The sequence below is a fragment of the Macrobrachium nipponense genome, chromosome 14 (genome assembly GCF_015104395.2).
Source record: "Macrobrachium nipponense isolate FS-2020 chromosome 14, ASM1510439v2, whole genome shotgun sequence".
Lineage (NCBI taxonomy): Eukaryota > Metazoa > Arthropoda > Malacostraca > Decapoda > Palaemonidae > Macrobrachium > Macrobrachium nipponense.
This window is the reverse complement of record NC_087207.1, coordinates 55,778,692-55,804,797: the sequence shown is the minus strand read 5'-3', so window position 1 is coordinate 55,804,797 and position 26,106 is coordinate 55,778,692. Positions and strand designations below refer to the sequence as shown.

The window sequence follows — 26,106 nt, the reverse complement described above, 5'->3', positions numbered from 1 at the left end:
TTGTAAATTGGTTGACCTCAAAATTTACCCAGGCTGAGGAGCTTCATATCGATATATTTACCCGTCCAGTAAGGGTTAATACATTAACCATAAAAAAATAGTAAATGGTTGATAAAAATATAAGTGTGTGTGTGTGAAGATTACATAAGAACAACATAGTTCTCTCTCTTTCCCTCTTCCGACCAACCAGTCTACATATTTTTAGCAGCTTTCTCAACTACTTTCAAGAAATTCTTTATTCTGTCTCTTTCTCTTTGTTTCTGAAATTCCTTTTCATGAAGAAACAGGTTTTTATTTGGACTAATACAACTGTTAGTTATGTTATGTGTTGGTTTTAGAACAGGCATTTACAGTTTTCTAAGGTAAAGGTAAAAATGGATCAATTAAAAATTATCTATGCCACCGCTAACTATGAGAGAGAGAGAGAGAGAGAGAGAGAGAGAGAGAGAGAGAGAGAGAGAGAGAGAGAGAGAGAGAGTAGTAGCTAACTTGTAAATGAAATTAAAGTATATACTGCAACTCCCTTTAAAAAATTTGCTTAATACATTACCCTTAAAAAAAGGAATAATTGGTTGGTAAATAAAGTGTGAAAATTAAATATGCACTGAGAGAGAGAGAGAGAGAGAGAGAGAGAGAGAGAGAGAGAGAGAGAGAGAGAGACCGAGAGAGAGAGAGCGAGAGCACTGAAATTAAAGTATACTGCAATTCCCTTTAAAAAAAATTTGCTTAATACATTACCTTTAAAAAAAGAAATAAATGGTTGGGAAAAATAGAGGAGTGTGTGAAAATTACATATGCAGAGAGAGAGAGAGAGAGAGAGAGAGAGAGAGAGAGAGAGAGAGAGAGTGAGAGAGAGAGAGAGAAATTATGTAAAAAATCACTAATCTGGCAACACCCTCCATCCTGTAACATTACTTGACATATTTGACAGCTCCGGACTTGGAGCCTCTGTGGAATGAAAAAGAAAGATGAGGGAAAGAATTCTGTGTGCATCATTTTGTTATTAGTTATATTATTATTATTGCTCTATCAGTCCTCTAATTCGACTGGGTGGTATTTATAGTGTGGGGGTCTGGGTTGCATCCTGCCTCCTTAGGAGTCCATCACTTTTCTTACTATATGCATCGTTTCTAGGATCACACTCTTCTGCATGAGTCCTGGAGCTACTTCAGCCTCTAGTTTTTCTAGATTCCTTTTCAGGGATCTTGGGATCGTGCCTAGTGTTCCTGTGATTATGGGTACAATTTCCACTGGCATATCCCATATCCTTATTTCTATTTTCAGATCTTGATACTTAACCATTTTTTCCCTCTCTTTCTCTTCAACTCTGGTGTCCCATGGTATTGCGACATCAATGAGTGATACTTTCTTCTTGATTTTGTCAATCAGCGTCACGTCTGGTCTATTTGCACGTATCACCCTATCTGTTCTGATACCATAGACCCAGAGGATCTTTGCCTGATCGTTTTCTATCACTCCTTCAGGTTGGTGCTCGTACCACTTATTGCTGCAAGGTAGCTGATGTTATTATTATTATTATCATTTGAAAATATTAATACACATATAGTAGATAGAGTAGATGTACCATAAAAATTCTCTCATCTCAGTAAGAGAGAGATAGAGAAGAGTTGTTCTTACTTACAAGTGAAACGAAAAGGTTATTTCTTCTCCCTGAATGGGATAGAATGGAGTAGCCCTCCTCCAGTACTTTCACAATCCATTTCTCCAGTCCCCTTGTACTCCATGGAGAAAATAGTCCTCACTTCCGTGTGAAAGACTCGGAGGAGCAATTTCTTGAATGGGCGAGGTGAAAACTGGAAATTTGTCCTAGGTCTGGATTGGGCCCTTGGTTCTGCCACCACAAACGGGCAGGGGCTGAACGAGAAACTGATTTGGTGCTACCAGTCGAAAGTTCTCTAGGGATCTAGTTGACTGGGCTGAAAGATTCTTAAGTATACCTCTTCTGAAGCAATGTTGCTGACATCTCTTGTAGTTAAAGAGCACCAAAGCTCTCTCTTTTTGAGCACTCCAATTGGAAAGAGAGTGATTAGCTCTTGAGGGTCATCCCTAATGCCATTATTGGTGCATGAAGACATTCCGCCAATTTGAAGTGACATTTCTGATAGAGAAGTCTTTAGTGTTCCGAGCTAATGCACCCACTGACTAGTACAAAAAGCTTGTCATGTACAGTCATTCCTATTCTCCCGCTAGTGGGTGCAACTGTCACCTACACAGTTTGAAGTGTTACCTGCAAATTTTGAATTCAAGCTGCTATGTAATTACTGTGTAAGTTGCTATAAAAAACAAAAATATGCTAACCCTGTACATACAGAGCTGCATGGTAGAATGAGGGCTTGCAAGGTAACAGAGTATGGGTCTGAGGATAAACATTGGGGTCTTCTTTTTTCCAGGAATCAGAATATTGGTGTATCTGGGACAGCTATTCCAAGGAATAAAGGTATCCAAGGTGAAAAAAGTGTAAATTAAGAATTGTAAGAACAAATATATACTGTAAATAAAAATTAGTTTAAGAATGGGTGGGTTGGTGATTCATTTTAAAAGAACTGAATAACATAATATTTTCTACAATAAAAAACCAGAAAAAAAATTTATTCTCACCTTCAGTACATTCCCTCCTATGCCACTGTTCACAAACCTCTTGATCATCTTTACAGTGAACATAGCCACCTGATCAAGGTTGGAAAACTTGATAACTGATGGACTGATGATGTCACTGTCGAAAGGAAGAAAGCTATGGTATAATAATAAAATTACTCACAATAGGGCAGACAAATATAATGAGTTAGAGAATTAAATGCACCTCTCACCCCAAGAGGGACAAATGTAAAAATGTTAATTGTGATGATAATACGTAGTAAATTCACTAAATTTTCTGTCTTCAGATACAGATAGCAAACTGATTAAAACAACTCAAAATCAACACTAACTAAGATTAATTTTCCAACACGTGACAACATACAAACTTTTCTGATAATAGTAACAATAATATAATAATCCATTAATAAACACTCAATTACATTACACAAGATTACACTGAAGATGGTAGACAACTGCACATCTGAAACGGTATGCAAATCGTAGTTTTATAGGATAAACTGTGTAGCTTATGAGTGAAAATAAATGTCATGATTATACTTCACTTTATTGTTCTTATGAATAGGAATACGTAATAGTCCTCTTTTAGCCTAAATTGCAATCCACAACCCCAACCTGGCAATTTAGGATTCTCATTATCTCCCAAAGTTTAAACAAGACAAATTCATTCCTTTCTGCTGATGTCTCCTAACTTCAAGAGTATCAATTCTACTTTCTAGTCCTTTGTTTTATTTCATTAACAACTTTTCACTGGTGGATCTAGAAATCTTTCATAAGGGGGCACTTAAGATAATCATATATGTACATACATATATGTAGCATGTACATATATCATTTATATATGTATGCACACACACATACTTGTAAACAGGGTAGTAGTAGTTATTGTTTTTGTTGTCATTGAAATAATCATTAATGATGCAAATTTTCGCTACTAACAATGACTTGTTGAAAGAAGTGTTCTATTACTCATATCCAAGGTGGGGTGGTGGGCATGTGACCAGGTGCGCCCCCTTAAATTTGCCACTGCATCTTTTCCCACAGTCTCTTTCTGCTAGCTTATTTCTCTTTGGAACCTTCGTAAGTTTATATTACTCTGTTGACTCTTTACGTGAGGGTTTTCTGCTGAAGATTTGAAGAAAGATGATATGCCTAACCCACTTCATTGGGTCCAACCTATACATCAGACTAAGGGATCATACATTTCTGTACACCTCCATGATATACGGTGGACTGGTAAGGTTTGGCTAAGATGTCCAGGAGGGAAAGCATCATTAAAACTGCAACTACTACCACACTCCTCGATTTTGGTCACTACCAGTTTATATGCAAAATGGCCACCATGTTTAGTACCAGCTCCTTGGGAATGAATGTAACAACATTAACAAAAGACAATAAATATAATCATTATTATTATTACCTACTCAAAATATGAACCATACTCATATGGAACAAGCCCACTAGGTAGAGCCAATAACTTGAAATTTAAGCTTCCAAGGAATATGGTGTTCATAAAAACGAAGTAACAGGAAGTCATAGGAAATGCAGAAGGGAGAGATCAGTTACTAGATAGGAAAGAATTAGTAACTAGTAAATAGATAAAATATCAAGTAGTACCCAAATTATTTATGGTAATGTGTTGTACCTTTGCTTGAACTATTGAGGCTCAAATTGCATGACATCCTAAGGGAGACTGTTTCACAGTCCAATAACAAACGAAAAGTGGTGAATATTTCCATTGACGACTAGCGGGAATATTGCTGCAGTAGTCGCCTACAGTTTTCCCAAAACATCTCGGTTAATATAAGTAATAGTGGTGCGTTGGGTATTTCTTTGGGAACTGGAGTTTCCTGTAGTATTTCTGTTATTTATAAAAATTTTCCCGTTAGTTTTTGGTGGTCGACTGTAATTAACTTGTAATTCCCTTGGCCTCTATCAGAACCCGAACATGGTTGCTTTATTCACATGAGGTCTCCCCCATCCAAAACCCCGAATTCCCAAAGTCCCCCATCATTGCTGGGGTAGAGACAGGAGGTAAATAACAATTGACCACCAAAACATAGCCTAACTATTACTTCTTCATCAAAAGCACTAAAACTGTAGGAAAAATCTATATTTTTTAGGTAAAAGCAGAAATACCAACATCTCCAATAGTCAGGGTAGGCCGATTACTTAGTATAGTATACGTTTTTTCAGCGTTCAAGTCTTTCCAGTGACTTTCATGTTGAATCGCTGCTCTAAATCCATACTTTCACGAATTTCGTATGTGACCCTGAAGGAGTGGTCCCCTTACAGAAAATTTAGGACTAGGTATGTTGGCATATTTTCAAGAAGAATAATTCTGAAACAAATATAGGCTAGGTAGGTAGATCTAGGGTACTTAGTATCCGCGGCGGCCTAGACCATGGTAGTTGCGGTTTTTCTATGCAGTTTTACGTACCTACTGAACAAGAATTTTAAGTACTAATATTTATTCGGACAACTAATTAAAACCCCCAGGGGCCAGTACTAACACGGCGAAATACATTGAACTCCCTTGTGGATGTTGTGTCTGCGGTTACGTTCCTTGCAGTCCGTGCGGAACTACCATTCTGTAGAAATACTGCTAGGTACTGTAAATTACATTTAAACAACTTCCTTGTTCCTTGAGTACTTGAATACAATACAAGCTATGAGTAGTAGTAGGTACCTAGGCTAATAACACATGCAGACTGAGGTACCTGGGGGATGTCCAGGGGGGGGGGGGGGGGGGGGCGGGGGGGGGGGGGGGGGGAACCCACCAGTCAGGTTAGGGCATGGGGGTAGTTACCTAGCTAGTAATTATCCTAACAAAGAAATAATAGACGTGGTGTACTTAATTACTTAAGATCTACCATATGGAGTCTCGTAGGCCTGGGTGTTTGTGGGGTGGGGGGAAGGGTATGGGAGGGGGGTACGGAAGTCTTCCAGACGGGAACGGACATCACAATGCAGACGGCAAAATCAATTAAATACCTATAGGTATACCTAAGGCTAGCACTTTACAAGGCTAAATACCTAGCCTATGATACAAATTTAATTACTACCTAGGCCTTATATAGCCTAGTACTACTAGTACTTGGCCTAAATTCAGTTAAGCCCAACCTACTGACAGACTAAAATTCCTGGGAATTAATACGCCTACTATAAAATTCCCGGGAATTAGTACGCCTACTATAAAATTCCCGGGAATTAGGTAGCTATTACCTAGGTAGTAGTATCTACCTACCTACCTAGCTACTGGGATATGGTAACGGTAAACAAGTTTACTCGCCATGTCTCATTTACGTTGGCCCTTAACTACATATTTACCTCATTTCTGAGGGTGAAGACATCAGGACCGGATTACCCAAAACCCCCTTCACTTATTTAATGCTGTTGGGTAATCGTAATTAACCAAAGTAAAGAAAATCCCGATAGTGGTCAATCACTAGCAGGTTTGACTCGGGTGGTGACGACGGGACACGCTCGGGAATTTCGTTGGGTGGAGCTTTGTCTCTGTAACGGCACCTCGGTTTTTTTATAATTTATTTTTTTACACACACGCACACACACACACACAGAGAGAGAGAGAGAGAGAGAGAGAGAGAGAGAGAGAGAGAGAGAGAGAGTTTTTTAATAAATTTATTGAGCACATTCTGGTCAGACATTTGAGTAGGTATACCAAAAGAATTCATATGGAATACAAAATAAATGTAACTTGAAGTCTAACTATATTACAAATGTTCCAATGACATTATAAGTAGTTATACCTATCTTTAGCTAATATCACACAGTCAATTTGATGAAATGTAATGTTTGTTCAGTATCCACCAAAGGAGAGAGAGAGAGAGAGAGAGAGAGAGAGAGAGAGAGAGAGAGAGAGAGAGAGAGAGAGAGAGAGAGAGAGAGAGAGAGAGAGAGAATTTGTTTTACTCCGTATATTGCGCACATTGGCTCAGACATTTGTGTAGGTACTACGTAGTAACAATAATACTGTTTACATCTAATGGTAATTAGGGTATACCAAAAGAACTCATATGGAAATACAAAATAAATATGACTGAAGTCTAACTATATTACAAATGTTCCAATGAAATTATAGGTAGTTATACCTATCTTTAGTTAATATCACACAGTCAATTTGATGAAATGTAATGTTTGTTCAGTATCCACCAAAGGAGAGAGAGAGAGAGAGAGAGAGAGAGAGAGAGAGAGAGAGAGAGAGTCTTTATTTCCTTTTCCATGTGCGTTTAGTATTTTGTTTCTATTTTTCAGTAACATCTTCTATAGATAAGTTTGTTCTCTTATACAATTGTAATAGCCACAATGCCCTCTTAACTTCTTGATTATATATATATATATATATATATATATATATATAATATATATATATATATACGCTTGTCACTACAAAGCCTGAAGATCCAAGTTCAAAGAAATTTGAAGAAATTGTGATGTCTGGTACCGGGAAACGAACCCAGGTCCCATAATCTCAAAGAGGTTTTGTGTTTGTTCTCATTCAAGTACTTCGCCTCTCACTCGTATATTATATTCTCACAAACTAGTAGTAATTAATGACAGTAGTAACATTTCATGTATGCCTATTTATGATAACTGATTCCGTTGCATTTGTGAAGGATATATCCCTATGTTCCGATGCTCAGCCAAAAAGTATAAGGGTTTCAAAACCTTTTTTACGTCTGGATCGGCCATGCTGTTGAGGGCACGAGGACAAGAATTTTTATTGGCTTTCTTTGAATCTTTTATATCTCCTTCAAATATCTTGTATACAGCTGGATCAAGAACAATATAGATCTGGGGTAAAATCATATTTTCATCTGATAACTTTATATATGCAGATTATAAAAGATTTTAGAAAACAAATGCCATTAAATCTTGATATTATGTAACTATGGAATCAATCAGTCCTCAGCAATCTTGCAGTTGTGGTCTTAGAAGATATTTTAACCTCACTGTTATCCTGTTTGTACAAAGACTACAAACTCTCATAGGCTAAAGTTATTTGATACATATAACACAAATACGAAATAAAATTAAGCTTACTGTTGGGAGTATATTTATAGTAAGGTAACTTAATAGCAAATATCTGGACATCGTACTTATTAATGTATGAATTCATCATACATGTACAATAAACATGCAATAGATACAAGCCGCCAACCTCGGATTTATTTCTCCGGGAGTTTTAACGGTCTCGAGACCAAGTAAACCTACTCGGTCTATGGAAATTCCTTTTTTAGAACATGAACCCCCCCATTAAAATATCTTCTTCCATGTTCGTTTGGGCGAACGACGAAGGCAATACAGTTTACAAATTATATATTCCTGCTGGTAAAGACAAGGCTCTGTTGTCTTGGGAAGTGTAAGAACCTATTGTCGTAGTCTGGCAGCAAGTCGACAGTCTTTCCCTCTGGTGGACTGATGGTGAATTTCTGCAAGACGGCGGTGGTGAACACCAACAGCTCCATGCGGGCGAGAGATTCTCCAACGCACGATCTTTTGCCTGAAAAATTAGATTAATTGTTATCTCGATTTAAATTTTACATGCTGTTGTTTTGCCCGGAGTAAACATTCAGTCACAAATCAATATACTGCCCAGTTTCTTTTGAAAACCATTGAATTTCATGTGAATAGTGATTTTATATGAATAGTGATTTTATATGAATAGTGATAGGAATCCACAAGGAAATGGGATTAAGTTCATTATCATCACAGTTTTTTTACTTATCGTACTGTATTATATTCTGGGTTCGCTAATAATTTGCCTGGAAAATGGAATTATATTCTATATTTTGATGTGTGTATGATTAATTTCCGTATGGGTCATACGTAATGAAAATCTCTCTCTCTCTCTCTCTCTCTCTCTCTCTCTCTCTCTCTCTCTCTCTCTCTCTCTCATTGTTCACGTTTCCAGGGACAAGCAGTCTCTTAAAACGATAATCCCATTCTATGTAACTGCATATTTCCTCTGGGATACCTATATACTCATCATTAAACCCCTAGGCGCAGAGAAATCTCTAGACCTAAAAAAAATAAAAAAGGTGACCCACATAAGCTAGAAAATGAATGAACTTGGAATATGCCAGAAATATCTTTAAGATTAAGTTTATTAGTTAATAGTGATCAGTCGCTGTAGCTATATTTTGATATGGTCATATCTGAGAAACTGTTTAAGCTTCTTTAGACCTGAAATGAATATTGTAATCAGACATGCAAGTGAAGCATATACTAGGCTATTTAAACCTAGAACAGATTGTAAGTCAGGTGAGAGAGCATTTGAACACTGAGCACCAAGACTATACAACAAAATATCGCCCGAAGTGAAGATCATACAAGAAGAAAGCATATTTAAAAAGAACTAAAGACTCCTATTCTGTCGGGGGTACGTTACTAACGAGAAAACACTGAAAGACAATGGTAAAATATGAGAAGCACCTTATTTTGAAAACGTACAAGGGCCCGCCATGAGGGAATCTTGGGGAACGTAAATGAGGAGGAGTGCGGGGGGCGGAGTTACGGTGACAAGGATAATGCTATGTAACGTTCGTTAGCATTGTTAACCCGTCATTTATTATATATATTTATATTGAAAACAAACATACCCTTAGCTATGCTTAATTGCAAAGGAATATGACCAAAAACACCCAAATGTTTGTCGGTACTGAACGGTATGAATACCATTTTTACCAATAACCTAAACAAAAGTACTATTCAGGTATTTACCAGTGCCAAAGGGCAGGTAGCCTTCCTTCTTCATAACAAACTTTCCCTCAGGACTAAGCCAGCGTTCAGGGAGGAACAAATCGGGTTGATCCCAGTACCTTGGATCGTAATGCATAGACATTATGACTGGGGTGACCAAACTTCCCTGAGGAGAATAAGGAAGAAGAATGGGACGAAATATAATGAACACAAGTAGTTGAAACGGAAATTACTACAAGTGATAATGGAAAAATACAATATTCAAGAGTATATAACGGTGAAGATTTATATCAAGTATTTATTGCATAAAGGGTTATAAAGGTATAAAACAAACAATAAATTATGTCGTCAAGAAAGGATACAGATGATTAAAATACTTACAAATGAGAACAACATCAAATAGCAAGGGAATTCAGTGTCATTTGGAAAAAGGGATAAACAATACGGAGGAAAGCTATTAGAATTGTTTAAAATTGCGGCAAACTGCGTTTGTCTGTCGAGAACTTAATTGGAACCAGGAACTGGTATTATGGATCAGAATTATCGAGATGTCTCATCATTTGCTTGCTGACAAAGAAAAGTTCATGACGAGAACTCATCTTACCTTTGGGATCCTATATCCAGCCAGGACAACGTCCCTGGTAGGAGAGTGAGGCAATCCTATGTTGCCCAGACTGGACATGCGAATGATTTCGTTGATCACGGCCTCAGTATAGGGAATCCTGGAATTACGGATTCTGAGTTACCAGATCTTCCCTGATAGTTTTTAAGCCCTTTATGACAGTCCTAGGACAGGATAAAATATGACCGTCTAATTTTATGGTTAAGGATTACTGGATTATTATGTAAAAAAAAATCCCAGGATTAGCAAAACTCTTAACAAATTCCAGAGGTATGGTACTACCGACAGTGGACTATAACGAGACCTGTAAACTAATATATCAAAGAGAAAGCTTCTCATTATTAACACTATAGTTATTTATCATTGACATAATGACTCCCTCGTATTTCACAAGGGATGAGAGTAGGTGTATATATCCAAGATATATATATATATATATATATATATATATATATATATATATATACTTATTAATCACCTAGGCTTATCTTCCAGCATCACGAGAGTGCCGCTGGGAAGAGCGGTGTCCAGCTCCTCTTGCACCTTCTGCTGCTTATCCGGGTGGGCTGCCATGTAGAGAAATATCCACTTCATGGTATTGTAGGTCGTGTCACTCCCGGCAAAGAGAACGTCAAAGAGCATGATGCGTAGGTCAGCCTCTGAGGAGGAAGCCGGAAATGATATCGTCACCATGTACGTGGCCACGATTAAGTTAGGCCTAACCTTAACCAAATGAGACTCAGTGCATCCTAGGCCTATCCGAAGTATTGAAAACTTACATTCTCCACAAGGCGGAATTTAAAAAAAGGTCATTGTTTGACAGAACGAACAGCAATAGTCATCATTTTCATTGATCTCTCTCTCTCTCTCTCTCTCTCTCTTTCTCTCTCTCTCTCTTTCTCTCTCTTTCAGCATTACTTCTTAAACATTGCACTTATATACTTGTTTTAATCCTTGCTTTTTTTATTATATCAAAATTGAATGGTCCATGTTACAAGCACAATGAGCTCTTTCATTAATTATATACGTTATCAAAATGACAATCTTTGAAAGGTTCCCAATATAAATATATATATATATATATATATATATATATATATATATATATCCTATATATATATATATATATATATATATATATATATATATATATATATGAAATATAAAACTGATAAATAATAAATAAATAAATCATACGCTCGCCAAACCAAACAAAAGCAACTGATATGCTTATCAAATGTTGCCTGATTTAAGGGATTTATATATATATATATATATATATATATATATATATATATATATATATATATATATATATCCCTTAAAACGGACATTTTGAGAGGCAATACAAATCCAATGGCGCTGGTTTTCGCGAGGGGCTTAAGAACAAAACTATCGTAATTTTATTACTCATTCACACACATTCATATATATATATATATATATATATATATATATATATATATATATATATATATATATATTAACGTATATATACATTAATATGTATGAACAGAATAAGAGTAAGAGAAATAAACAGGCAATAGAAAGACGAAGATAAGAAAACAAAGGAAAAGCAAAAGTGAGGAAACTACCATGACGAACGCCCTCAGCCTCTCCCGGATTTTCCTCCCTGTACTTCATCTCCAGGAGGTAGGCGTCGATCAGGTCCTTCGGGTCGTCAGGGTTCAGGGACTCTTCGTGTTCTTGGATCATCTCCTACAGAGAAAATGAGGGATGTGATGATATCCTTCAAAGGAAATTCAAGGGAATACTCATATATAGGTCTATGCCGCGCCTGCAGTACTACAAGTTATTGCAACGATGAACTTAGTTATGGCAGCGATGAAAATAGTCACACCCACTCGGAAAAATTCGTTGAATTTGTCCAAAATCTCGATTAATTTGTCCTCTTTGAAAATGCGGCGGAAAATGAAAGAGGGCAAAAGGGTCCTTGTCCACGGCATCATGTCCGCTATCGCCAGCTTGTTGGATGCAGGGGTGGAGTCCGCCATCAGCTGTCTCAAGTATCGGTGTTTTGGACTCGAAATTTCGAAATGTTTGTCTGGGAAAAGTTAATCATCGTTACTTTTCACCTAAGCGCTGTTCCTCCTACAAACAGTAACACCGCATTCACATTTTAACTTGAATCTAGGCAGAAAATTAGGCACATGCCGGTACGTCATTTAGATCTTAATAAATGTTAAATGACTAAGTTTCTTATATTTACAAAAATACGCTTTGATCAACGACAAAAGTCAACATTTCTAGATTATGAAGGAAAAAAATAAAATAATAAAATCTTGTGTAATAAGTCCTTCATTAGAATCATTTTCCATATTTCCCATAATGTCAAACCCTTTATACGAAATAGGCTAATGATTTCCGTACTCGCAGTCATTTTCCAGATGATGTTCATGATGACGAAGTTCAGAGCCTCGGCGATAGGCCGCGCTTCGCCCTCTTGCTCCTTCAGGGCCTCGACGAGAATTTTGGCCTGTTCTTGCACCGCCTCCACCAGGCGGGACTTGCCCATGCCGAGGTCCCGCAGCTGACGCAGGATGAAGCGGCGGTTGGTGTGCCAGATACTGCCACTACTCCCGGCAATGCCTGGAAAGCACAATAAGAAAACGGTTAATGGATATAGAAATCCAGTTATGTAACACAACTGTATTTATTTAAAAATAAATATATACAGAGTTCTAAAGAATCCGTAGGTACGATTCCCCTTTTCAATCTAAGATTGAGAGGGAAATCCTTCAGATAATTATCGAACGCTCCCTGTAAATGTTCGTTTTCAGTATATCTGTATAGTTAGACAACTAAGGATTTTTTTTTTTGTCTCCACTTTAAGATAATGCTGCTATTAGTACTTTTTTCAGTGACTAAGGATTAAGAAAGGTAACGTTGTTGTCTTTCAGCATATCAGTAATTCGCCGGGAATTCCGAGATATTCGTGATTTTGGTAGCAGCCTTGCAAGCGTTACTCGACCAATAGGTCTACTATGTCGTCTCGGGTTGGGGATGAGCGGGTTTTCTGGTAGTATTTTTTGTCTGATGGCAAAATTGTTTTGCATGCATCATTTTCTGGTTGTTTTGGCGTTAAGTATTGCCTTCCGTAGGTAATATTAATGACAAAAGTCAAGTCCGGCATTTTAGAGTAGTTTGGTGGCAAAAAAGGACGTCAAAAAAGTGTAGGTCTAAACCTATTCCATTAAGAGAGATCATGCCCTTCTTGCCCTGAAAGTGGCCCACGTTCAAACAACCGATACATGGAGTAGTTGGAATGGGAGGAGGAGCGAAATTACGGTAATCAGCCAAAGGAATGCATTAATGAATGAAATACTATATATGGACAAGAGAGAGAGAGAGAGAGAGAGAGAAGGGGGGCGGGGGTGAGATGTAGTAGAGTACGAGGAACGGTAACGAAAGAAATGCATAGTGTATGGAGTGAGAGAGAGAGAGAGAGAGAGAGAGAGAGAGAGAGAGAGCTTTTTATTTCTGTTTAGTTTATCTGATGGGTATGTTTGAGACCTGTTTTAAGAATATGTTATCTTATATTTTTTGGGAAATAATTATTATGAAACCTTATCATATCGTATTGTTTTAAATCGTTATCCTATTTTCTATATAAACAGCCTTAAATATTGTTGGAACTGACTATTCATATTAATATTATTCAGACGGAAATATAATTTTTAATCATCCTAAGCAGCTGTATTCTCTCTCTCTCTCTCTCTCTCTCTCTCTCTCTCTCTCTCTCTCTCTCTCTCTCTCTCCATCTGTTGTTCTGCCCTCCGTCTTATATCTCCTGGATCTACTATTTAAATAATGGTAAACGTTTGATATGTTATTTGGAAGTGGCCAAGGATCACAAAACCGTAAATGGCCACTCAACCAGCTTGTGCTTGGCTGCATCTACATATTTTTGCCCTAGATTGACTGACTATAATTACCCGTATTACCGATAATATACGAATCTGGCCACAAAGATGTTACATACCAGGTTTTATACCGTGGGTTGTATGATTCATCAATTTTGCGAGGGTAATATTTTATTAATCTATGCTAGGAACACATTACAGGATATGTTAATCTAGTACCACAGGATTTGTATTTGTGACAACTTAATTGAGCTACCAGTATTTGAGTGTGATGGGCCACTTGGCTCCGCCTCTCGCAACCATCAAGGCTACTTAATAGAAAGTATTTTAATCTGTTATATTTCTTATATTATATTATATTTATTATATTCTTTCTGAAACTCTTGGTGAAAATGAATTATGTGAAATGAAATGCAGTGAATGTGTGGGGTATAAAGGACGTATACTATTAACATATCTAGCGTCTCAAATTATTGGGTGACAGTCTTTAGACCTGGGCAGATCGGTCACGTCTTAGCTAACCTGGCCCCCCCCCCCCCCCCCCTCAACCTCCCCAAACCCCACCCCGGCTCACTCTAAGATTTGCTCACTCACTCCGCGCCTCCGGCTCTCCGCCTTCATTGTCGCTTCGGCAGCTAATGTCAGACACACCTTGTCGGTGTTTCCCCTCCAAGCTATTCAAGAAACCCATTACTTTCGATATCTCCTGTTCATTCTTTCTTTTACATATCCATGTTTTTAATTTTGATAATGAAATCATTGTAAATATTTGGAAAATATAATGGCGTATGAAATACTGTCATCCGAGTATTATTTTACCTTCCAAAAAACATCCACCAGAACGATCTCATAATAAATGTAAGACCTTGAAATCCCGAACATGATGAGTGCGGGGGGTAAGAGGAAATAACAAAATGGGGGTTAATGGCGATGGGGGACAGGTGACATTGGGTGACCTTAATGTAAGGCTTGATGGGGTTCGCCTATCAACATTTATAAGGTGGTGATCGTAATTCCTTCACTCATAATAGTTAATATCAATGATTCTAACTCACCATGACGACTGGCACATAGCGTTATATGGTTACTGAGATCATCTTTGTATATTTATTTATTAAAGGAAGGAGATTAACCATCCCAGTGAGTCAGGCTTGACTCCCACAGGGCTGGCCCGAAAAATTTCGGGTGAAAAACTATATATATATATATATATATATATATATATATATATATATATATATACATATGCATATATATATATGTATATAGTATATATATATATACATATACATATATATATGTATATATTTATACATATATATATACATATATATATATATATTAATAATTATATATATCATATATATATATACTATATATATATATATATATATATATATATATATATATATATAAATAGAACAAAAATATCTGAATTTTATTTATAATACCTATTTTTCATAAAAAACATTAAAATCCTAAAAACAGAGAAACTCAGAATATAAATCTCGTTAAAATTACTTCAGTTTTCTTGCCATTTTGATTTGATGATTCCCATGGAGAAATTATTCGTTTTATTTGTTTCAATTAATTATTTTCCGATTCATCATTCCAAATTTCCTGCCATTTTTTAACCATAAAACTTCTTAAACATAGTTACATAATCATTGTCAGGAAGTTTAATACCGAGGTGTGGTAAATGTATGGCCGATTTAGCAGCGGCATCTGCTTTTTCATTACCGGCAACTCAACATGGGCAGGAATCCAGCATATTTCAATATTTACCCCGCGAGAATATAGTTGGTTGAGGAGCTCTTTAATTTGTAATATCAGTTGATTTCTGTGTGTAACTTTTGAGGGCTTCAATGACACTTCTTGAATCGGAAAAAAATAATAAATTTGAGATTCACCCTATCCTCAGTTGTTTTAACCGTGTCAGTTGACAATAAAATCGTTGATAGTTCAGAAGTAAATACTCATGCTTCACTAGGTAATGAGAGCAGACTTGTTTTGTCTGAGTATACTGCAACACAGCCAATCTCCATTGAAGACTTAGAGCCATCAGTATTTATATATAGCATAGCGAGGTCCATTCCTCTGAATATGTTCCAAGGTATGCTGTTTATGGTGACTCGGTGTATAGTTATATCTTTTTGATAAATAAAAAAGATGAGAGCATATTCTTGTTTTCTTCATGATCCAAGGAGGAGGAAAAAAGATGGTTGAATAAGATTAATTCTAATGTTTGTTGATTGTAATAGCCTATTCGCTCTAACTGGTTCATGATTGTTTATAAATACATCGCTTTGATTAAAGAGTTTCTTTGTTGGAGAATTGGTGGATAGGAGCTTCAATGCACTTCGCACTTTTACAGTCTCGATGTAATGACAAAGGTTGCTCCCCACTTTCACATAAGACTGAGATATTAGGGGAAGATCTAAATGCTCCACTGCAAAGACTAAGACCTCGAGTATATATTGGATCTAAAGACTTTAAGGTAGCTTTAGATCCTGATCCATATATTGGGCTACCATAATCTACTCTAGATAAGACTAATGCTTCATAGATCATCAGTAGAGTTGATCTCTTTGCTCCCCATATTGTATGAGGTTGAGAGCATTATTAAATTTCGATTTGATGTATGATATGTGCGCTTTCCAACTGAGGTGGGTATCGAATATTAGTCCCAAAAATTTTACCTTATCCTGGAATTGGATTTGAGCGTCGCCCAATGTGAGATTTATATCCTGGTTTTGCTTCCATCTGCTATTTTTGCTTGACTTTTTTCAGTAGCGTTATTCAGAATTCTTTATAAGTGACGAAGATTATTTGACGATTAGTGTATTGCAAAGTCGTCCACATACTGACTACTTTTCACTCCCTGTGACATTTGAGCAACTATGCCATTACCTCCTAATGCAAAAATAGTTCCACTTAAAGCACTACCCTGGGGTACACCACAATCAAGGTTGAAAGATTCTGAATACATATTGTCTATGCGAGTTTGGAATGTTCTTCCACTAACAAAAGTTCTAATAAAAATAGGAAGGTGTCCTCGAAAACTGTTGTGATGTAAGGATTTTAGTATTGAATGCCTCCAAATAGTATCTTATACCTTCTGGACGTCAAAAAATATGGCTACTGTGATTTCCTTTCGTTCAAAACCTCTACGGATATAATTTTCCAAGTGTGACAGAGGCCAAGGTGGATCATTCTGTTTGAGAGCCAAATTTTGAAGCTGATGAAATGTTGTCACTACGTAAATGCCGGTTCAATATATAATTTACCATTTTTTCCAGTAATTTCCATGCCTTTGGAAATAGATGTTATGTCCAAAGATGATTATAAAAATCTAATAGATAGGCCTTACCCAAAGGGGCTAGATTTTTTTATCATATCAAAATTTATATTATCTTTATCAGGGGCCGTTGATCTACAATTTGATAATGCAAATTCCATTTCCTCTGTAGTAAATCTTTTATTGTAGAAGATATCTTCCACTGTATCAAAATTCAATGGAATTGCTTCATCTTTTCTCTTAGTGGATCGAAAGTGGGAATCAAATAAATTATTTTGACTGCTTTTATGTTTTTCTCAATACTGCGTCCAATAAACATTTTGAGATATTGCCTTTGTATCATGAATTAGCGAGCCATTATGCATTAATGCATGTCTGGCAGGTCTGCTATGCGAGCCATTAATTTTTCTAAATTTCTGCCACACTTTTTGCATTGAAGTAGTTTCTGATATACTGGATACATATTTTTGCCACGAATTTATCTTCCATTTTATTGGTCCGTTTCTGAATTTAGCAGATATCTTATTAAAATATGGTTTCATAATACTGATTTCTATGGCTACATCAACGAGTTTGTTTATGGTATTTCCCAGTATTAGGGGACCAGTACTCAAATTTTTTAATGTTTTTTTTAAGGTTTCTAATTTTCTTCTCATTGCATGCGTTTCATTCATTAATTGGGTTAAAGTCTCTGACCACCAAGGAACCGAGTGTCTCATTGGTCGGGCATTCGTCAGAGGCATAGATTTGTCAGCTGCTTTTGTGATGAAGTTTTCGAAGAAATCATTTGTTTCATCCTGATCTTGTGAGTGAATAATTGAAAGGAGGCATTTGACCCGTATAAAATTTAAACTTATCCCAGTCAGCTTTATTTGTATTATAACGTTGAATACGAGTAGTTGGTGTATGTCCAAACATGGTTATCAAAATAGGGAAATGGCCGCTGCCATATAGGTCATCTAGGACGTTTCATTCAAACCTATCAATAGTATTGTTGGAACAGAGTTACATCTGTTGATGAATATGTTCCATGAGTTTTTGAATAGCAAGTGCTCATATCTCCCTCGTTTAATATACAGAGGTTACGATCATTTATTATTTGTTCAATCTTGGAACCATTTGTATCAACACTAACTCAATTCGTGTCCCAAAGGGGATTGCGGGCGTTGAGGTCTCCAGTTAATATGAAATCCTCTTGCATATCTGGCAAATCTTTGGGTATATTTTACAGATCATAATTGCAAGAAGGTTGATTATACATATTGTAAACACTAAAGGTGTTATCATTCAGATGTAATTTAACTCCAGATAATTGAAACTGAAGTTTTAATTGTCATGGCATCGTCAGTTACTTTGTTATGAATGTATATAGCATTTCCTAATGAATCAGAGTTAGGTTTCTGTTTAACTGCGTTAGCATTACTTTTTTATTAGGTTTCGATTCTTTAAATATTACTTCCCGATGTTTACTTTGATTATGGTTTGCTTTATTATCATTTGGATTATGGTTAGGTTTTTCTATAAATTTTTCAAAATGAACAGTGTGTGTCTAGTTTACCATATTGGTTTTCATTCTATTTATTTTTTTGACAAAGTTATCGATTACATTATTAATTTTGTGTATATTCATGTTCTTAATATCATTAATTTCAGATAAGAAGCAATCATTGCACTCGCAAGAGATTTTGTGGGCAGTTTTATTCTCGGTTGTTTTGTGAGAAATCATTGATTTCCCAGTTATGCCTATAACTGGAGAAAGATTTATTTCTTCGAGGGGTGCATTGGTAATTGGATTTTCTTCTGTTACTTGCGTATCAGAAGGATTCTTATGGGCCTCGACCTTTACCACATGTTTAATGGCTTCATTAATTGTTATATTAAGTTCAGATTCAGTGACTTGGAGTTGAGGCAATGTATCTGTTTCTTCAACAAGTCGATTTGGTACTTCAACCAACAAATCTTCCTCCATAAGAACATTAGAAGAAACCTCTTCAGGTTCACCCAAACATTCTTCTTTATTAGATTTTTTTAAATTTTATTTTGGAAGGGTTGCATTTTCAAGGACCCGTTATTATTCTCTCAGGGTTAGATTTTTGGGGTTCAAGATCAACCATATCCACTTCGGAGAGATCTTCTATATCTTTGGAAGTCTCCTTAGTGCTGAGTATCCCAAATCAGTTTTGTATTGGCGTAAGAGTTTCTTGTTTATTTTTATCGTTTTGAGTGTCATTGCTTTTTGCATTTTCATTTATTCTATTGGTATACTTATGTTGAAATGAATAATGAGGCGTAGCTGCATTAGTACAAGAATAATATAGTCCAGGGTAACTCGATGAAGAAGAGTTGGAGAGGCTATGATTCTGCAAATTAGGTCTTGTGGAAGAAAGCACCGTTTTAAAAACCATAAGTCGAATCACGTGGACTGGATAAAATACTTGAATAAGTTATTCCTCTGGTATTATTATTTCCCAAGAGTTTTTTCCTGGTGCCTCCAAAGGTAATATGCTCATTATTAACTGTTTCAACTAGAGCCTGTTCCACTTTATATATTGGTGACATTGTCTAGAGTTCGGAGAATGAACTCCCTTACAATGGAAATAAAACTTCTCTTATGCACTCAGAAGAGAGATCATGGAACTGAGCAGTTCAACATCTTTTCTCATTGGTGCATCTGACACTGACATGGCCGAAATCACAGCACCTATAACACCGCATGGGCCTTGGGTGAAATTTTTTGACATGGATGTTTAAGTGTCCAATTTTGATATAGTCAGGAAGATATGGTGTGGAAAACACCAATAAGATGGCATTGCTTTTTCCTTTTAGTTTTTTAACAGTAGGTGGGCACCTCTTCAGTATGGCCTCTTCTGAAAACTCACAGAGATCACCACAATAAATTATTCCCTTTGCATGGTTGAGGGTGTGGTGGGGAAAGACACTCAAAATATTATCCGTAGAAGAGGATGTAAAATTATTTAATAATACTGTTTTGAGTCTCATTGCCAGCTTTTATTACTATATTATCGCCATAGCGTTTTAAATTCCTTGTGGGTTGGTATAAATTTTTTTTTCTAGGTGGAGTGATCCTTTATTAGTGGAGTGATCCTGGTTATTGCCTAGGCCGTCAACAGGGTTTTCCTTACTCATGTTGGCAGAGGTCGTCAACAGTGTCTGGGGTTCGCCATAGGATCCAGGGGTAGAGGAAACATCATCAATATTAGTTTTTTTTTTTTTTTTTTGGGGGGGGGGGGGGTTTTTTTTTTTTTTTTTTTTTTTTGGGGGGGGGGGCGGGGTTGGGGGGTTTGGGGGGACGAATATTTTAGAGGAAGAAAATTTTCAGACTGCCTGTCACCTTAAAAGAAACCTCATTAGCCTTCTATGAGATTAATTTCACTACCAATGACACCAGTGTGAGCTGACTCCCGAATGTCCACTCCATACTCTACCCCGAAGGGACGGTAGTATCACCATGATTAGGGTGGCTCAAGTGTAAGTCAACCTGCTTGATAGGACTGAGAGCATTTCAGGAATACAATCATCCCCACTTTAATCGTGCGAGGGCCAATTTTTGTACTGAGATAGTTCCACATGCCAATAAAAAGATACTGACATTCTTATGGTCCAAACACTCTGGTATTTGGTTAGACAACCACAGCCCCCACAATTGGTTTCGAAAATAATTCCAATCCTAGCAATGGTATTCCTCCCCAGGAATCATGACAGTGAAAGGAGGATAAGAGGTTGGATAGCAAGGTGGGAGAGAGTTGGTACAATTTGAAGGAGGTTGAAGCAATAATACGAAAAAGAAAAAGTATGAGAGAAATTTGGTGTCGAACTGAGGAAAAATCGTCTTCGTATATCTGGTTAATGACTGTTACTATCGGTTGCTTTAAGAATCCCTGTTTTCCTACGAGGTAACGTGCCACACAGCCATACACGATCTGTATAACGCCCGTGGTCTTGACAGTCGTGTGTTCGCAACCTTTGTGGAGGTTTATTCAGTAATTACAATGATCTACACTTACTTTACGTCGGCGGAGGCCACAGCAAGGCATGTTTGGCGACGCATCGGCATAAGATATGATGCTAGCAACGTTCAAGAGAGCCAGGAGCGGCAGGGTTGGAGTTAATTACTGGGGCTGGATGTCGAGTCACGGCCTAGGGGAACTAGTAAGGGTGAACGGCAAGTTGAATGCCAGGGAATATGTATTACTTCTACAAGATGTGATGCTGCCAACAGTAAGAGCCATGACAAAACCTGACAACGAAACCATCATCTTTGTCCACATTGTGATCGAGTGGTGCAGGAGGCACCCTGAAATTCAGGTAATGGACTGGCCTGCCAAAGGCTGTGATATCAACCCCATAGAAAATCAATGGGGGATAATGAAACAAGAAATAATAATGGGACCAGAACGGACATGCGATACTAGTGACCGATCAGTGAGAGATGTATGGGAATCCGTGCGACGCTGACCAAACATTTGAGAACGCCTCGTAGCCTCCATGCCAACCCGCCTGAACGAGGTAATAGACGCCCGCGGTGGTTGGACCCGCTTAACGAGGTCATTAATATACGTAGATGTAGATATACGTATTCATACTCGCAAGGTGTATGAAGTTGCACATTAAGTATAGTTTATTTTTATTTTTACATGCAATGAAATATTCATGTAACGAATTTAATTGAATTCTTACCCGTTACCTATGTTATTTAACTATTTTTTTCATGTAATATAATAGCATCCAAATCCTGTACTAGATGAGTATACCTAGTAATGTGTTCTTAGGATGGATTAATAAAATATTATCCTTGTAAAATTGATGCTTTGATGAATCATACAACCCACGGTAACAAAACCTGGTGTGTATATTATTGGTAATGCAGGTAATTATAGGGCAAAAACAGATGCAGGCAAGCCCAAGTTGGTAAAGTAGCCATTTATGGTTTTGTGATCCTTGGTCACATCCAAATAACATATCAAACGTTTACCATAATCCAAATAGTGGACTCAGGTGATATAAGAGAGAGAGAGAGAGAGAGAGAGAGAGAATACAGCTGCTTATAGGATTATGAAATGGAGGATAATACCGTCTGAATAACAGTAATATGAATAATCAGTTCCAACAATATTTAAGGCTTTTTATATAGACAATATGATAACGATTGAAAACAATACGATGTGATAAGATTTCATAATTATTTTCCAAAATACATACGGTAACATATTTATTAAAGCAGATGGTCTCAAATATATCGATCAGATTAATAACTAAACAGGAATAAAAGTTCTCTCTCTCTCTCTCTCTCTCTCCATACACTGTATGCAATTCTTTCGTTACCGTCCCTGTACTCTTATTATATCTCACCCTCCCCCCTCCACCTTCTCTCTCTCTCTCTTTGTCTATATATATTTCATTCATTACCTCATTTCTTTGCCTGATTACCATAATTTCGCTCCTCCTCCTATTCGAACTACTCTAACTATGCATCGGTTGTTTGAACGTGAGCCACTTTCAGGGCAAGAAGGGCATGATCAATCCGAGCCAAGCCTGTCGGGGCGACACCGCTTTGGGAACTGGCTGTACATAGCACGAAAAAGGTAGACACTTACCATAAATATCATCCTCATAGGCTTTGAACAGTTCCATGTCAGGCCTGCTGACGAAATCTGGACTCCCAAAAGCCTGCTTGATTAAATGGTAATCGTGTATGAAGACTTGAAGTCTGCTTCCAAATTTCCATCTGCAAAATAATTGCTTGAAACTTAATTGGTCACAGGTGAGGAAAATCAGGTAATATATGCAATGATCAATTTATGGCAGAGTAAGGGGCCAGGAAAATCTTGGAAACAAAGAAAAAAGAAGTACTAGAAAGGCAAAGAGTTTCAGAGCTTGACTATGGAGGGGAAATAAGACACCAAGCAGCGTAGGTCTAGGATTACTGACTCTCACAGTATAAAAAGGGAGAAAGTGTAGTCTGGCTGGTAAGACTCACATATATATGTCACCAAACTCCTTCTGGAAGTCCTTCAGGACGTCGTCGATGTATTTGCCACTCGTAGGAACGTAGCCGATCACAGGCAGACCCCATCGTCCTGCAAAAGAGACAGTAGTAATGACTAGACTACTGTTAGAACCAACACCAAGGTACTAAGATGATTCCCTTAGTCAACTTGATTGAGAAGAAAAATGTTTTTACTTGTATCTCAAGAATGGGTAGACTATTTGACAAAATTCTATAAATAAATTCACTAAGTAACCCTCCGAGGGTTCCCTGTTAGATCTGAACTCACCAGGAGGTAGCCCAGAGGGCCTCCTCAACGCCACCCAGAGGAGGACCAGGGAAGTCACCAATAAAAAAAATTCGATCAGCATCTCCTTCGCGAGAACTGCAATAGAGGTGATTTTCATATAGAATATTATAGATAAATAGATAGACAGAACACTCGTTCGTTCTAGAAAAAGCCTGGCTTGTACCAGCACGGGCTCTTGTGCTCTCAGGCAGCCAGTAAAACCTCTCATAAACCATATATATGTTACAGTGTCGTTAAGGAATTAAGGAAATTATTCCAAAAGGCATTAACTTACAAAGAACTGAGAGAATGGCACGGAAATGGGAAAGGGAATGAATAATGATTTTTAAGAAAGGATCTTGTTACTCCAAAACGACCAGGTCTTTAGCCGTCAGGCATCTGGTTTCCATCTCCCCAAAACTCTGTAAGCCTCATCTCCGAAGATTAAGTGACTCTTTTGGCCCGCCCAACATTTGTGACACTTCGAGTGTCGGAGAATTAATGTAAGGTTGGACCTTTTCAAGGGCCTTCTGTTTAATATAACCGAGGGAAACTCAAGGCTTCCTTGTTTCAAAGGTGGATCGTGTGAAAATCTTGGCTCCACCCTTTCCAAGAGTAGGCATCGAGTCTTGACAAATCAAAGCCGTGAGTGCCAGGTCATGGGACACCCCAGAAATGTGTCTCAGCAGGGATACACCCCCAAAAAGCCAGGGCATGAACAAGAGGCGTTTCCTAATTTAGAGTCTATGAATCACTATAGAAGAATTGACAGGAAGGCGGTTTTGTATAAAGTCTGTAGCCACTAAGACACAAGAAGTCTTTCAGAAGATGCCACACCCAGTCAAAATCCAAAAATCCAAAGGCGGTGCTAAGAAGATATCATCCTAATAAAAAGGCCAGACAGAGAGAGAGAAAGACAGAAGAGAAGATAAGAGAAGAAAAAAAGACAGAGGGTTACCGAGGGGAGAACAGCAGAGTGGCGGGGTAGTAAAACCGAGAAGAAGAAGAGAACAGAAGTGAGAGAAAGTGCAAAGTGTGGTGTGCGAAAGACAGTGAAGTGACTATCGTATCGTACCCAGTAAAATTTCCTTGTGCCTACAAACTCGTAATTGCAACAAAGTGCCTTTCAAAGAAATAAGTTTTATTAGTCCAAGAGCCCAGAAACACATTGGTGGAAAATTTATAAGAACCCCTAGCAAAGAATAAACACATATAAGGACACATCAATTTAATTTTTTCCCAAATTATATACTAATAAGATAACCCACTTACAGAACATTCAGCAAGGTAAGGAAATTTATATAATTCTATTTTCCCAATTACAGCCTCCAAATCGGTGCACGTTACCTTAGGGCTGTGTAGAGTAACTACCGTCACATATACACTGTTTAGTTCGACAACATTTGTTCTATATCATTATCAATGTTCTTAACATGCGACCAGGCGCGTAAATAAAAAGTAATACACAAGATCTTTGAAAATCTTTAAAATTTTCGTTATGGAAGATCTTTAAAGAACTTTGAATAAGACGGTTCTGGTCTGTCCCAAAGGGATTCCAATCTGCCCAATTTTGTAACTGTTGTTAGATTTTTAACTTTCTTTAGCCATCTTTCAAACCATAACGGCCGCATTTCTTTCATGCTTACATGTTAATGCGAAGCCTGTGAATAATGGTGGGTGTGTGGTTGTATATATGTGTGTGTGTGCGCTGTGCCATCACTGACGTCTGTACTCTTCAGTCTTTCAAGGTCACTAGTCATCTGTTTTGACACTTGATCTCTCGGGTCTAAACTGCACTGAAGTATCCCATAATGTCTCGTTTTATTCCTTGAAGTTCTAATTTACCAACCTTCATGTACTACACATATCAGCTCTGTTATCATGGTTAATTGATTAACTGTTTTGTGCAATGACGTGGCGTCAAAAGATAAATATATAGGCCGTCGGCTTTGAGAAAATGTGGGTAGGCATAATCTGGGACGCCATGGACAGTTTTCTTTTATGGGCTTGGATGTGCAACTATAATGACAGATGTCTATAAACAGGCCTAACAAATTGACGCACAGAAACAATGTTATACTTATATGGACAGAATAATATTAAGAAATTTACAGTTTTGATATATTTCCCTTATTTGTTTGTTTTAAGAAAAGAAATCATTAAGGTAACTAAGTTCCAGTCAGACTGTTAAGTCGTCTGGAAGCGGTAAAGATTTAAAAAAACTTACAATGTTATAGCGACTGGTTATCAGTCAAAATCTTCTGAATTATCTGGTTATCAGGATAATATAATGCTATGCTTGTTGGCATTGGCATGCTAAGTAGACACCATTCTTATCTGTAACGTAATGACGTTATCTTGTTACGAGACGGCAGTGCTTAATGGCACCTGCTTTCTGGACAATGTTGAATGTGTGTGTCTGTGTTTGTTTGCTTGTTTGTATGGTGTTTTTACGTTGCATGGAACCAGTGGTTATTCAGCAACGGGACCAACGGCTTTACGTGACTTCCGAACCACGTCGAGAGTGAACTTCTATCACCAGAAATACACATCTCTCACTCCTCAATGGAATGGCCGAGAATCGAACCCGCGACCACCGAGATGGGACGCTAATACCATACCAATCACGCATTCGAGGCGCTTGTGTGCGTGTCTGTGTGGATGATT

General features: G+C 37.4%; 3 protein-coding genes across 4 annotated transcripts in view; 1 reads left to right on the top strand and 2 right to left on the bottom strand.

Moving 5' to 3' along the window:
• The window catches only part of LOC135226518 (uncharacterized), a 157,608-nt gene extending 151,482 nt beyond the window's left edge, over window positions 1-6,126 (bottom strand). Inside the window, exons 1-2 of one of the 2 annotated variants that reach the window (XM_064266143.1) lie at window positions 5,947-6,126; window positions 2,620-2,734 (exon numbers count right to left, since the gene is read on the bottom strand). In XM_064266143.1, the coding sequence (XP_064122213.1) occupies window positions 2,620-2,734; window positions 5,947-5,969 (138 nt within the window). In that variant the 5' untranslated portion in view covers window positions 5,970-6,126. The remainder of the gene's footprint in view (window positions 1-2,619; window positions 2,735-5,946) is intronic. The other variant, XM_064266142.1, reaches the window with a different exon arrangement.
• Window positions 1-26,106, top strand: part of LOC135226519 (retinol dehydrogenase 12-like) — a 248,483-nt gene that overhangs the window by 179,853 nt on the left and 42,524 nt on the right. The window lies entirely within an intron of this gene.
• LOC135226011 (uncharacterized) overlaps window positions 7,677-26,106 on the bottom strand; it is a 50,446-nt gene continuing 32,016 nt past the window's right edge. Inside the window, exons 12-21 of the mRNA XM_064265489.1 lie at window positions 23,440-23,535; window positions 23,142-23,241; window positions 22,759-22,889; window positions 12,353-12,571; window positions 11,827-12,026; window positions 11,557-11,680; window positions 10,440-10,620; window positions 9,944-10,061; window positions 9,361-9,505; window positions 7,677-8,140 (exon numbers count right to left, since the gene is read on the bottom strand). Coding sequence (XP_064121559.1) covers window positions 7,953-8,140; window positions 9,361-9,505; window positions 9,944-10,061; window positions 10,440-10,620; window positions 11,557-11,680; window positions 11,827-12,026; window positions 12,353-12,571; window positions 22,759-22,889; window positions 23,142-23,241; window positions 23,440-23,535 — 1,502 coding nt within the window. The 3' untranslated portion in view covers window positions 7,677-7,952. The remainder of the gene's footprint in view (window positions 8,141-9,360; window positions 9,506-9,943; window positions 10,062-10,439; window positions 10,621-11,556; window positions 11,681-11,826; window positions 12,027-12,352; window positions 12,572-22,758; window positions 22,890-23,141; window positions 23,242-23,439; window positions 23,536-26,106) is intronic.